The 13719-nt window shown below is 43.9% G+C and overlaps 2 protein-coding genes across 35 annotated transcripts in view; one reads left to right on the top strand and one right to left on the bottom strand.

Annotated features, from left to right (window-relative positions):
* LOC101934166 (uncharacterized) overlaps positions 1 to 12056 on the bottom strand; it is a 65768-nt gene extending 53712 nt beyond the window's left edge. Inside the window, exon 1 of one of the 2 annotated variants that reach the window (XM_065588720.1) lies at positions 11920 to 12056. Coding sequence is in view for 1 of the 2 variants with exons in the window: in XM_065588719.1 (XP_065444791.1) it covers positions 4419 to 4644 (226 nt within the window). In the remaining variant the exon portion in view is untranslated. Of the gene's footprint in view, positions 1 to 4418; positions 4793 to 11919 lie in introns of those variants that run through there. The other variant, XM_065588719.1, reaches the window with a different exon arrangement.
* BCLAF1 (BCL2 associated transcription factor 1) overlaps positions 11379 to 13719 on the top strand; it is a 28886-nt gene continuing 26545 nt past the window's right edge. For 19 of the 33 annotated variants that reach the window (XR_010599689.1, XR_010599694.1, XR_010599696.1 and 16 more), the window contains exon 1: positions 11941 to 12079. The gene's annotated coding sequence lies outside the window, so the exon portion shown is untranslated. Of the gene's footprint in view, positions 11532 to 11940; positions 12080 to 13719 lie in introns of those variants that run through there. The other 14 variants (XR_010599690.1, XR_010599697.1, XM_065588718.1 and 11 more) reach the window with 2 other exon arrangements.

Here is a 13719-nt window from a genome sequence, read left to right as displayed (position 1 = left end):
ATTTCACGGAGGAAGGGGAAGCAAATGAATACAGAACAAATCTATTTTTTACATCTTAAGCTGGCAGCCGACGGTGCAGCATGAGTGATAGCCTCTGCAGTATGATGACGACGGTTACCAATCGTAATATACCATCGTCTACCAAAAGGCAAGGGGCTGGTGCAATGCAGCCCCACGTCTGCCAGCCCCACGTCCGCCAGCACCCAGATCGCCCTCAGCCTCTTCTGGGTGCTTAGCAGACAATACTGGGCAATTGGCAGAAAATACTATACTACGACTGGTAGCCATCATCATCGAGACAGTAGCATGTCTGCCCAGGTGGCCATGATTGACAGCCACTCCAGTACGACGACGACGGATACCAGTCATAATATACCATCTCCTACCAAAGGGCAAGGGGCTGGTGCAATGCAGCCCTACGGCTGCCAGCCCCACGGCTATTACTCATGCTACACCGTCTACCGCCAAAAGGCAGTTAGCAGCTGCTGCTGTGTAGCAATGCAGTCCCACGTCTGCCGGCACCCAGAGGACAGATGGTGACGGTGAGCTCAGCTGAGCTGAGCGGGCTCCATGCTTGCCGTGGTATGTTGTCTGCACAGGTAACCCAGGTAAAAAGGCGTGAATCTATTGTCTGCTGTTGCTGTGACGGGGCGGGGAGGGGCCTGACGACATGTACCCAGAACCGCCCGCAACACTGTTTTGCATCATCCGGGCATTGGGATCTCAACCCAGAATTCAAAAAAAAGGCACGAAAGTAGTATCTGACGGACTAGGGGAAGGAGGGAGGGCGGGCCGAGTGACGACATGGCGTACAGGTACAGGGAATTAAAATCAAGAACGGTGGCTGTGCATCAGGGAGAAACACAAACAACTGTCACACAGAATGGTCCCCCCAAAGATTAAACTGAAAACCCTGGGTTTAGCAGGCCGTTGATTTGACGGAGGGAGGGGGAAGCAAATGAATACAGAGCAAATCTATTTTTTACATCTTAAGACAACGGTGCAGCATGACTGATAGCCCTCGGCATCTTTCTGGGTGCTTGGCAGCAAATACTGGGCGCTTGGCAGTTAGTGTATTACGATGGTCTTCAGGCCTATTGCACAATCTGCTGCTCAGGGAAGACTCTGCTAATGTGCGATGACCCAACTTGTAATAGGACGGTTACCCGTCGTAATACACCATCTACTGCCAAAAGGCAAGGGGCTGGTGCAATGCAGCCCCACGGCTGCCAGCACCCAGATCGCCGATGAAGGCTACCAGTCTACTGCACCGTCTACCGCCAAAAGGCAGTTAGCAGCTGCTGCTGTGTAGCAATGCAGTCCCACGTCAGTAAGAATAAAAAAGAAACAAGAAGCAACAATGCTCACCTGATACAAATCAAAGTTATTTGCATGGTGGCCTTTGTAGAGAAACAAGTTGTCACAGATATGTGCAGTCATATTACACATATAGTATTTGAATAACAGTTGGACCATATTTGTGGCTGTTTTTCTGCTCGAATAGCTAATTAAGGACAGATGTTAGGACTTAGGAGCCTTTCTAGCTGCTGGCTCAAACAAAGGTGATGCAGTAATCTTTGTTTGTGGTGTTAGTCCATTGCTGAAGCAAAGATAGCATCTTTCAAACAAGGGATTAATATACTGTGCCAAAAAGAACAAGAGAGTTTTGTTATAGTTGGAGCAGTTAATGCAAATTTCATAATAAATCATCCTTTGTCTTTTAGCTCTTTGAGCTGAAATATTCCATACTTGGTCTTTTCCTAAAGACTGTTTGGTAGGAGACTCCAGTAGAAAATAACCCTGACAATAATAGTAACCTCTAACTTTATTTTTGAGAAAATGCATAAATTACCTGATCTACCCAATCTTTCTCAATAGTTTTATTCCTGTAGGAGCTGGTTGGTCTTTTGAAAGAAAGCAGCATCCCAGCTGACTTTGTTGTTAAAAAAATACAGGACTTTATTCCTCCCTGATAGCTGGCTGAGACCATTTATACTCTATGAACCTAGTTGTTCTTTCAGTTTTGCTATTTTCATTCTGATGTACCTAAATGGGTATTTGACACTATAAAATCTTAGTGCAATAACTAGTGAGAAATAGCATGCATGTTTAAAGCGGTCAAGTCACCTTTATCATAAGTTTATTTTCTATGACTTCCTAATGCAGAGGCATAATAACACGCTGTACTGAAAAACAGGAGTACTTGTGGCACCTTAGAGACTAACAAATTTATTAGAGCATAAGCTTTCGTGGACTACAGCCCACTTCTTCGGATGCATATAGAATGGAACATATATTGAGGATATATATATACACACATACAGAGAGCATAAACAGGTGGGAGTTGTCTTACCAACTCTGAGAGGCCAATTAATTAAGAGAAAAAAAACTTTTGAAGTGATAATCAAGCTAGCCCAGTACAGACAGTTTGATAAGAAGTGTGAGAATACTTACAAGGGGAGATAGATTCAATGTTTGTAATGGCTCAGCCATTCCCAGTCCTTATTCAAACCGGAGTAGACAATTCCCACCTGTTTATGCTCTCTGTATGTGTGTATATATATCTCCTCAATATATGTTCCATTCTATATGCATCCGAAGAAGTGGGCTGTAGTCCACGAAAACTTATGCTCTAATAAATTTGTTAGTCTCTAAGGTGCCACAAGTACTCCTGTTCTTCTTTTTGCGGATACAGACTAACACGGCTGCTACTCTGAAATGCTGTACTGAGGAATTTCTCACTCCGTTCCCCGTCCCCACATACTCTGTGATGTTTCACTCTGCTGGAACACATTACCAGGCTTTGTGAGTAAGCAGGAGTATGGCCAATGGGTCCACAAAGGGTTAAGATCCCACCAGCTAAAATCCCAGTGCAGTTGGGGAACAGTAGTCTGTGGACACTACTGCAACCAATAGATTGCAGTAGTTGCTGCAGGCTGACTGCACAGATAGCCTGCACTTTCCTCTCATTTGGGGGTCAGGAAAGGCCTTTCCATGTAAAGACTGTATAAAGTTTTAGACAAGGAACTGGGATCACCCGTACTTTGGGGGTGCTAACACTATTTTCCACGCCTTTTCTGTGACAAATGGAATGTCATGATAAATCTCAAGCAGCTTGGTTCTGCTAAAGAAGACCAGTAATAGACATTCTTTTATTAATGGTTGATAAGAAGCTGTACTTGCATCCTTCTCTTCTCTCTTTGTGTCCACATTGGCCAGAGGATTTTAAAAAGTGCAGTGAAATTTTGAAAATGTGGACAGACAGGCAATGCATTGCCCAAGGAACCATCCCCACCACATATGTAGCTGCTATTGCCTATGAGTAACCCTACCTTATTTCTGTATTAGGTGTATTGACTTAAAAATGCAAAGAGAGATTGGATCCTTTGGATCCTTGCCTTCCCCTCAACATTTATCTCATACAGTAAAGTTTGGATGATCCCTGTAGTCTTTCTTGCATTCAGTACTGCTTGTCTTAATATTGAGTCTATATGCCTATTGTCTCAACAAAACAGCCTCCTCCTTTTATCCCCCCTCTATCAAGATGAGTGGAAACTATGCTTCGTGGGCCTGATCCCATGAGCTGCAGTGGGCCCTCAAGTTCCACTGAAAGTTGAGCTACTTCAACACCACACACAAAGTGTCCTCTCAGAATCAGGCTGCATTTATGTTGTTTCATAGGAGCACAACAAGCTGAGAAACAAATTCAGGGCAGAGGGGTAGGAATGAGTGTATTCTGATAAAGGATAATTCTTATAATATTTTAGTGCACAAATCCAACTCCTGTACATAAAAACACAAAGACCCTCACCGAGATGACTAGCTGGTAAATGAATAAATCAGATAAAGTATGTGATGACAAAGATTATGTGGTAAACATATGAGAAAATTAACGTGAATCTAACTGAATAGAGTGGAGCTGTTAAATGAATATATTCTGTGAGTACCAAAGCAGAACAGTTTTATCAAACATTAGTGCCCTCTAAAATCCTGTCACATACCTAGACTTAATTTGTAGTTGTGTGATTAAAGAGCTGGATCATTCTGTTTCCAGCACTGTAACTCCAATAAATGGCAAGGGGAGATAAGGCAAAGATTCAGATCCCTCCCACTAACCAGATAAACTTTGGTCTTAATTTCTAGAAGACTCTGAATTATGAAACATGTTTTTTGTGTACAAATCAGGTTATGCATTTGTAGCTCTGTCACAGTGGAAAGCTATTGATCATTTTGATGCAGCTCTTTATTATGCCACTTGAACCCTCAGTTTCCCAAATACAGCAGGAAAAGCACTGTAGCTGTATCCCTGTACCACAGCACTGAACTGCACAAACCCAAGTTGGAACAAACAGCACAGTTTCATCAGTAGTCCATTGTCATTATGCAGAAAAAAATCACCCCAATTAACTGCCCCTCACCTGTTTCAATGTGCTGTAGAAACTCTCGCGCCATCTCCTTTTCGTGTGGCAGAAGGACAGGTTTGTATAGCTGTCTGGCTTCAGAGGTCTTTCGTTTTAGGCAAGAGCATTCACTTATCAGAATCAAATACTCCTTAATGTTCTGTATCAGACTTGAGGACATCCTCTTCACAAGGGACACAAAGTCCTGAAGCAACTTCACACACTTTTCACACAGCTGAGCCATTTTTACTTTACTTGTTCTGATACCAACGCAAAACAAGAGAGAAAAAGGAAGAGATATGGAAATAGTAGCTTCTTCACACCTTCACTAGTTTTGCATTAAATTGTTGCTCCTGAGTTGGTGTGTGTTACAGATCTTGATTTACCCAACACTGTCATAACACTCTAGAATCACTGCAAAACTTCTAAGTTATTTCCTATGTGCAAACAAACTGCATGGCACAACAAAACTTAACTGTCAACAGTACGCTCCTTGTGAGATCTATAAGATGTTAGTTTAAAGGCTGGAACAGAGCCACGTACAAATCACTGTTTCTCTGGATTGGTTGAAGAAAAATAAAGCGATCACACAAAACTGTTCCATAAATAACAAATGAAATTTATTGAAACAACTATCAAAGCCTTCACAACTCAGAGGCCAGTGAAAGCCTCTGGAATAATGGACAAAGAAGGCTGTGGTTATGTAAAGTGACATCACAGCTGAAGGCAAGGCACCACCTTCTCTACATCTCTTTTGCCAATAGGAAAGGTATAAAAAAAAAATCAACAGGTTTTTCCAGTTTCTACTGAAGTTTAGACAGGAACAAAGGCACCATCTGGCTAGACAGAGAGTTCATAACTGCTTCAAATAAAATCTCCTAGTCATGAAGAATGAAAAAACTGAGAAAATGTGTAAATACAAATATCAGAAGTGTACTTAGAATTATATTTTATATCCTGATAAACAAAATCTGGGCAAAGATATGTGGAAAAAATAGACTGTATGTAAATCAAAAGTGATCAAGGCTCATCCTGAGGGGAGGCAAGGGAAGTTCAATTTCCCTTGTTAAAATTAAGTACTTTATTAATTTCTCTGTGCAGAAAGAGAGAACAGATAGGCAGGAGAGTGCCCCCCCCCATTCCTTTATGCCGTTTCATTGCTGTAGGTGCAAGTGCTTTCTCCTCTACAGATACATTTTTATTAAAGACACCATTGAAAATAAGATATGATATTTTAAATATTCCAGAGGCTTCCTGTAAAATCTGAGTTGATTCTAGACCTCTTTGTTAGGCAATGAATTTGTGCTGGTGTGCTGAGTGGTCACTTAAGTCAGGCTTCCTATATTAATGTATTTGATACATCTGTCATGGATACATATACCACTGCATTTGAAGCATTTTATTGTAAGCTTTAAAGACTCATTTTTATACTTAGGGTAGGAGTTTCAAAAATTCCTAAGTCACTTAGGAGCACAAATCCCACTGACTTTCAATAGAACTTGTGCTCCTAAATCTCTTGCTTTTGGAAATCCCTCCCTTTGTCTATTATGCTTAAATCTATCAACAGTATTGCACAGTTTTTATTTGGATATTTAGGGATGTAGCTCTTTGGGTGATGTTTAGATCCCCTAAAAATGTATACCATTCAGTCCAAATCAAGAGCTACCCATGGCTCCCTATATCCCCAATAGATGTGGGCCTCCCTGTATCTTTTAGTTAGCCTTTATGAGGAAGACTTTTAAAGGCAGTGTATCTCCTTGCTATTCAATCCAGTGATGTCTTCTGGCTACTTCCCTGCAAGATGTTCAAGGAGTGTCCAGCTGGCCCATTCCCTTCATTACTGTTTCTTAGGGGATGGGGGAAGCAGGGTTAGGAATGTCTGTCTGCTCCCTCCTCACTTCTGCCAAATCCACCTTGTAAGGATCTTCAAGGAGATGGGCCAGCTGCCCAGTCACATATCCTGCAGCAACAGAACCCAGAGACTCACTGCTATGTTCTGCTGCTACCACCACTGGCCTTTCAAACTTTGCTCTCCAAGAGAGCAATGTGAGGTATAATAATAAAAAAAAAAAACCCCTCAGAATCCATCAAGTTCCGCTTTTGTATCTAATTCAACCCCGATGAGCAGATGTGCCAAGTTTCACTCGTTTAGGATTAGTTTTAAGATCATTTTTAAACTGTCTACGTGAGAAAAGAAGCAGGATTTTAAAGCAATACAATAATGGATTAATTAATAATATTTGCTCTTCTATAACACCTTCCATCTGAAGATTTCAAAGTGGTTTACAGAGAGACAAGGTAGGTGAGGTAATATCTTTTATTGGACCAACTTCTGCTGATGGAAGGTATAAGCTTTTGAGCTACACCGAGTTCTTCTTCAGATCTGGGGAAGGAAATCAGGGTGTCTGACCTAAATACAAGGTGGGACACAGATTGTTAAGCATAAGGGATAACACATGTTGGAGGCCAGTTGAAAAGAAGTGGACAATTACAGATTAGATTGTTATGCATAAGGGGTTTGAAGTGGGCAATTAAGGGTAGCAGGCAGTCTGATACATTACAAATTGTTGTAATGAACCATAAAACAAGAGTCCCTGTTGAGTCAATGGTGATTGGTGTGTAGCAAAGTTATGAATTTAAGTTCCCAGCCTCACCTTTTGAAGGTGTTGTGTGGATTTCTTTGAAGATGACTATTGAAAGAGCAAATATGGAGTGATCACTTTGTGAGAAATGTTCACCCTGGGTGATATGTTTTTTTTTTTTTTTTTTTTTTGACTTTTATCATTTTCTGTGAGAGTTCATTCGAAAGCATAGTGATTGTCTGATTTCACCCACATAGTTGTTATTGGGGCATTTGATGCACTGGATGAGGTACATGACATTGTGACAGGCATATATAGGGCCCATGAATCTTAAAAGGTATGTTGTGGCTGATGCTGATCATCACAGCAGCGGAGATATGTCTGCAGGTTTTTTTTTTATTATTTAATATCAGGGTTGGAAGGGACCTTAGGAGATCATCTAGTCCAACCCCCTGCTCAAAGCAGGGCCAATCCCCAGACAGATTTTTATCCCAGTTCCCTAAATGGCCCCCTCAAGGATTGAACTCACAACCCTGAGTTTAGTAGGCCAATGCTCAAACCACTGTTTTGCATTCATTGTTCTGTGAGGGTCTGATGCCGCTTTGAGTTGGTTGGTTCTGGTCTGTGGTGAGCTTGCTTCTGACAATGAGCTTGGCAAGCTTGCCGCTGTTTAGGCCAGAAGAGAGTGTTCAGGAAAGATTTCTTTCAGGGTGGGGTCCCCATCAAATATGGGCTGTAGTTGTTTCGAGATGCCTTGTATGGATTCCAGTGTGGGCTCAGAGGTTTTTTGTTTTGGTTCTTTCCCTATATGGAAGTAGGTTCTCCAAGGTATTTGGGTGGCCCATTCCATAGTGAAATCTACTTCTTTGATGAAGTGTCCTTGTTTAGTGAAGGCAGTTTTAAATGTGTTTAGGTGTGTATCCTGGACTTTCTCTCTGGAGGAAATTCTGTGGTTTCTGAAGACCTGGCTGCAGATAACAGATTTTTTGGTGTGTTTGGGAGGGATCTGTGGAGGTAAGGGTGAGCTATGGGTTTACAGCAGCTCCTCACTTAATGTTGTCCTGGTTAACGTTGTTTCATTGTTACGTTGCTGATCGATTAGAGAACATACTCATTTAAAGTTGCACAATGTTTGCTTATAATGCTGTTTAGCCATGGGGGCTTGGAACCAGGGTGGGCCGGCACCCCTATCAACTCCCCTCCAGCCCCCCCCCCCCAGTGCCTCCTACCCACTGGCAGCCCCGCAGATCCGCAACTCCCCCTTCCCTCTCCGTGCCTCCCGCCCGTAGCAGTCAGCTTTTTCGTGTCTGGGGAGAGGAGCGAGGATGTGGCGTACAGCCTGTCCCCTCTCTTCCCGCGCCTCCTGCCTGCAGCAATTATGAAAACATAATTGATCAGCTGTTTTGCAGTGTTCAGGAGGCTGGGGGGCAAGGGGAGGAGGACTCGGCGCGCTTGGGGGGAGGGGTGGAGCAGGGGCAGGAAGAGGCGGGGCGGGGTGGAGCCTTGGGGGAAGGGTGGAGTGGGGGCAGGCCTGGGGCAGAGCTGGGAGTTGAGCACCTCTGGCACTTTGGAAAGAACAGCAAGAGGAGCAGCCGGATGATCCACTCTCTTTCACCTTCTGACTCCACCACCTCAACCAAGCTTCACAATCATCATTGCTGAGTACAGTATTAAATCAGTTGTTTAAAATAGTTTAAAACTTATACTGTATATGTATATAATGTCTTTTGTCTGGCGAAAAAAATTTCCCTGGAACCTAACCGCCCCATTTACATTAATTCTTATGGGGAACTGGATTCATTCCACTTAAAGTCGCATTTTTCAAGAACATAACTACAACGTTAAGCAAGGAGTTATTGTTGTCTTTTGTAGGATTCCATTGTTGAAGATAATCATGGTGTCCATGAAGTTGATGCGGTGAGGGAGTGTTTTAGAGAGAGTTTGATGGATGCATGTGGTGGTTCAAGTTGTGGTGGAAATCTATGAGGGAGTTTAGGTTGTCTGACCTAGGAATGAAAACATAATTGATATATCTCAGATATATCACTGGTTTCGTGATGCATTTTTTCAGAAATTCTTCCCTGAGGTGGCCCATGAAGAGGCTGGCATATTGGGGAGCCATCCTAGTACCCATGGCTGTTTCCATGATTTGGACAAAATGTTTGTTGTTAAATGTGAAGTTGTGGGTGAGGATGAAATGGATGAGTTTGGCAATGATTTTGGGTGAATTTCTGAACGCTGTACATCTTATAGGTATTTGAGGCAGGCAGCAATGCCATCATGGTGAGTGACATGGGTGTATAGGGAGGTGACATCCCTGGTGGCAAAGATGATTTTCTGGGGTGGGGGAAGAAGCTGTTAATGTTGCGGAGTTTCTGGAGGAAGTCAGTAGTGCTTTGGAGAAAGCTAGTCCTTTGTGTGGTGAGTGGATTGAGGATGGTTTCCTGACATTCCTTCAGACATGATGGGTCTGCCTGGGTTCCCTGGTTTGTGTATCTTGGGAAGCATGTAGAAGGTCCCTGGGGTGGGTATGTGGGGGATGAGGTTGTAGAGTTTTTCTTGGAGCTGTTTGGGAAGGTATTTGATGGTATCTTTAAATTCCTGTGTGAACTGTGGTGTGGGGTCTTCTTTTTAGTAGGTGGTGTCAGAGAGCTGTCTGTTGGCCTTGTTGACATAGTAATCAGGATTAAAGACTACAATCTTAAACTGCATAAACTATGCTGTTACTGTGGTAAATACTGAGGAAAGACAAGAAACAGGCAGTTATAAAGTTCTAAAAAAAAGACTACAGGACTCAAGGTACCAACATTTAAACAACCAATTTCTTTGTTTTACAATCTTTATAAAATAAAATGTTTATTGGCCCTACTTTCCCAACCCACTTTTCCTTTGGGGCTCTTAAAATGAGTATATATCTCTAAAGCAAAATGGCTGAGAAAACAAAACAGTTCTATAGCCCAAATTCTAACTTGGGTTCATGTACATAGCTCTTATTAATATACTGCGGATTTTTTAAAAAAGAATATATCCAATTGAGACAGCAGGGGGGATTTAGGGAAGTAGAATGTAATTACCCAAACCCAACCAGAATAACAGGGCTAATATATCTATTCTATGAAAGTGCCATCGGCTCTTAAATTACCATTGTTGGGAAGGGCTTTATTTGTATTTATTTCAATTTATATATACCTTAAAGAGACAAGCTCCTCTACCTGCATAGTCTCCACTAGAAGCAGTACGAGGTATTCATTGAGAGCTGACTTAGATGAAAGAGTGCCATCTACTGAATCATCTTTACTTCTTTCCCTGTAATTTGTCCAATACATAGATTGACACAGCCTAATACTACTTGGTTTGTGAGACTAAACACAATCATAATGTGAAATGACATAGCTGGAAGGGTTAGTCTCAGGCTTTTGTACAGGAAGAGCTAAACCTTACACAGCTCAGATTCAAATTTTGCTATCCGTTACGATGGAGTAAACTTGGAGTAACTCTACTGATTTCAATGGAGTTGCTCCAGCTTTACGCTGGTATCAATGAGAAAAACTCAATCTCTGCGCCCTGTAATATCTTTGGGAGTGGGGCTACATCACTACATTGTAATGTTACAATCAATGCAGCATGCCATGCCATGCCAGGACAACACTGCTCTTAGACCTCAGAAGGGTCTTGACCATAGACTCTCAGAAACACCCATTTCCGCTTTAGAAATGTGAATATGTAAAGGAGCTTAGCTAACACATAGAACATTGGTTCTCAAACTTTTGTATGGTGACCCCTTTCACACAGCAAGTCTCTGAGTGCAACCCCTTTATAAATTAAAAACACTTTTAAATATATTTAACACCATTATAAATGCTAGAGGCAAAGCAGGGTTTGGGGTGGAGGCTGACAGCTCGCAACCCCCCATGTAATAACCTCACGACCCCCTGAGGGGTCCCAACCCCCAGTTTGAGAACCCCTGATATAAAATATTCCTTCAATCTGAACAACTGTTCTTCTGTGTACCAAGAACTTGGATGAGACCATGATCATGGAATCTATATAAAACAGAACCTGTAAGAAGGCCATAGAGAGAAGACTGAAGATTCTTTTTAATGTCCTTAGTGCAGAAAAAAGGCCGGGTGAGGGAACTTTTTCCTGTAGAGAGGAATCAAAGGTCAGAAGTAACGGGGGAAAAGTAAAAACCCACCAAATTAGTGTTATTTTATTATGTACTCAACTTTGTGGCATGTGAATGCACTACCGATATTCAAGTATCACAATGAGCAGTCACAGTACATTTTTGTTGTACAGGCAGTGCTGGAAGCATTAAGGTAAATTCCCTCCTGCTCCCTCTCCTCATATATTATATTGGTGTATTGCAACAAAGCAATATGCAAATATCTGCTGCAAAAGCTCCTGCAGTAAAGCGCTGCTGTTAAGAGATCTCATTCCTTCCTGTAAAACTGATAGGATCGGCTGTGCTCAGCTTTACAGAGAGAGAGAGAGAGAAAAAACACCTTTGCACAGCTTCCTGTGGATGGACGCGCCCTTCCCCCTACAGGTAAGTAACTCTCCCAGGAGTGGGGGACCCTTCTCCCTGCAGGTCACTCTACAGGGGACGGGACCAGATGCTGCAGCAGGAGTCCTTCCCCGCGGTTACACTCAGCTAGGATCTGCCAAGGGCACGAGCTGGTGCTATAGGGGGAGCTCGGCCTGTTCCCTGAGTCGGGGCAGGTCGCTACACTGGGGGTGGGACTCAGGCCCATCCCTTTCTGGTCGCTCGCTTTCTCGGGATACGAACACAGGCTCCCGGGTGTCATGTGACTGACTTTAGCGTCACCTGATTAACCCGGAAGCAGTGGCCACCATCTTTACTGTGGGCAGAGACCCGACACTCCACCGGAAGCCCGCGACCAATATGGTGGTGGCTAATGAGTGCGCGACTTTACCTAGCTTAGAGCGGAAGTGACGTGGCCTAGTCTCGCGCTGTCGTAGTCCTCCTCTCTCTTTTCTCTATGGTTTCCCCTCCCCGTCTCTTCCTCACGGCGACGGGAAATGGCGGCCGAGCTGCGATAAGGGAGCGGGGCAGCTGGGAGCGCCGCCCGCCAGGTGAGGGCAGAGGGCGGGCTCGGCTACGCGGGCCGCAGGGAGGGAACGGAGGGAACTGGGAGCCGCGCGGTCCCGCCAACGCGCTGGCGGCCTCGCGCAGTTCCTGGCGGGTTTGTGTTTCTGCTTCGCGCGGCCAGGCCGCTGCTGAGGGCAAAAAGAAACTACGGGGGCGCCAGAGCCCCCCTCCCCTCCTTCCGCGGGAGCGCGCGCGTTAGGCCCGGGACTGCCGCGGGCTCCTAGAGCTGCGGTGCCTTTGGTGAGCGGCCGCCCCATCCCCAGCAGTGGGCCGGTGGCATGCGCCAGGCCCGGCGGGAAGCGCAGGGGACGGGGCTGGGGGGCCGTGATCGTCTGGCAGGCCCCGTGCTCTCAGCCAGCGCCTGCCGGGAGCGGCCCAGGGAGCCGTGCCCAGTTCAACGGGAGCAGCGCAGTGAGCGGGCGGGGGAGCCGTTCAGCCCTGCCGGGGGCGGACGCTGCTTCGGGTCCTGCGCTGGTCCACGCTCCGCCAGTGCGGCTCGGCGGCTTTATAGTTCTTTCCCCCCTATTTAAAACCTGCATTTTTCTGTTTCCTCCGCTTTGTGAAAGAGCGACCCGAGCGGGGGAACCTGATCCCATAGATTCGGGTGCCACCAAATGCAGGGAGCGCCCAAGCTGAAAAGGGAGATTTCAGTCTTGTCCGTAGTCTTTGTTCACTCGGTAAACACTCACCTTCCTTCCATCCCGTCTTCTAATGGAGCAGGAATTAGGTTCTTGTTTACTTAATACACCCGCAGCATTTGCCAAGTCAGTGCAACTCTGATAGCCGATTGGAGATTTAGAAGCAAAACTTTTAGCCCAACTCTTCCTTCTTTAAAGGAGCAGTTACCTTCCACTATAGAAAGAGCAGAGGGAGCATGAAACAGAGACTTTCTTGGCACTGCATAAAGTGGCTGTTTTTATGTTCTAAGGCAGTGGTTTTCAACTTGGGGTCTGCAGATAGTCTAAGATTTCCAAAGGGGTCTGCAGCTGCATTTTAAATTTTTTAGGGGTCTGCGCATGAAGAAAGGTTGAAAACCACTGTTCTAAGAGGATAATAGTGATTGCTCTGAAAAATAAACACGTAATCCAGACTGGCACCAGCTCGAAATTATTGAGATTTGCTGTTTAAAATACCTACATTACTGTCAGATCTAAGTTATGTGCTGGCAGGATTCCTCAAAACTTAAGTGTAGACTCCTAATTGCACATTAAATAAACATAGGCTTCTCTTTATATTTTTACTTGTGGGTAATAATATCTATAGTGTATAGATTGCTAGCAGAACAAAGAAATGTTATTACCAACATGACATCTATTAACTTAAATGTACAAATATTTTTGTAATATCCTCTCATTTCTCTCTAGGGAAATAATGATTTGAATCAAATAGTTCAGGAGAAAATCAATGTTATTATTTCACTGTCTCACTTTAATTTCCGTATCACAGTATTTCTTAGATGAACATGTTTTGTCTGTATAGCATAGAGACAATCGTTTTCATTTTACTCCTGGGGGAATTCTGCACCAAAAAAATTGAAAATTCTGCATACAAATTTAAAAATTCTACATATTTTATTTGTCAAAATGACCCTATAAACACTCCAGTTTCAGTTATTTTGGTAATT

Source organism: Chrysemys picta, chromosome 3 (genome assembly GCF_011386835.1).
Source record: "Chrysemys picta bellii isolate R12L10 chromosome 3, ASM1138683v2, whole genome shotgun sequence".
In the NCBI taxonomy this organism is placed as follows: Eukaryota; Metazoa; Chordata; order Testudines; family Emydidae; genus Chrysemys; species Chrysemys picta.
Note: the sequence above shows the minus strand (reverse complement) of the source record. Positions and strands in the feature narration are given on the sequence as shown.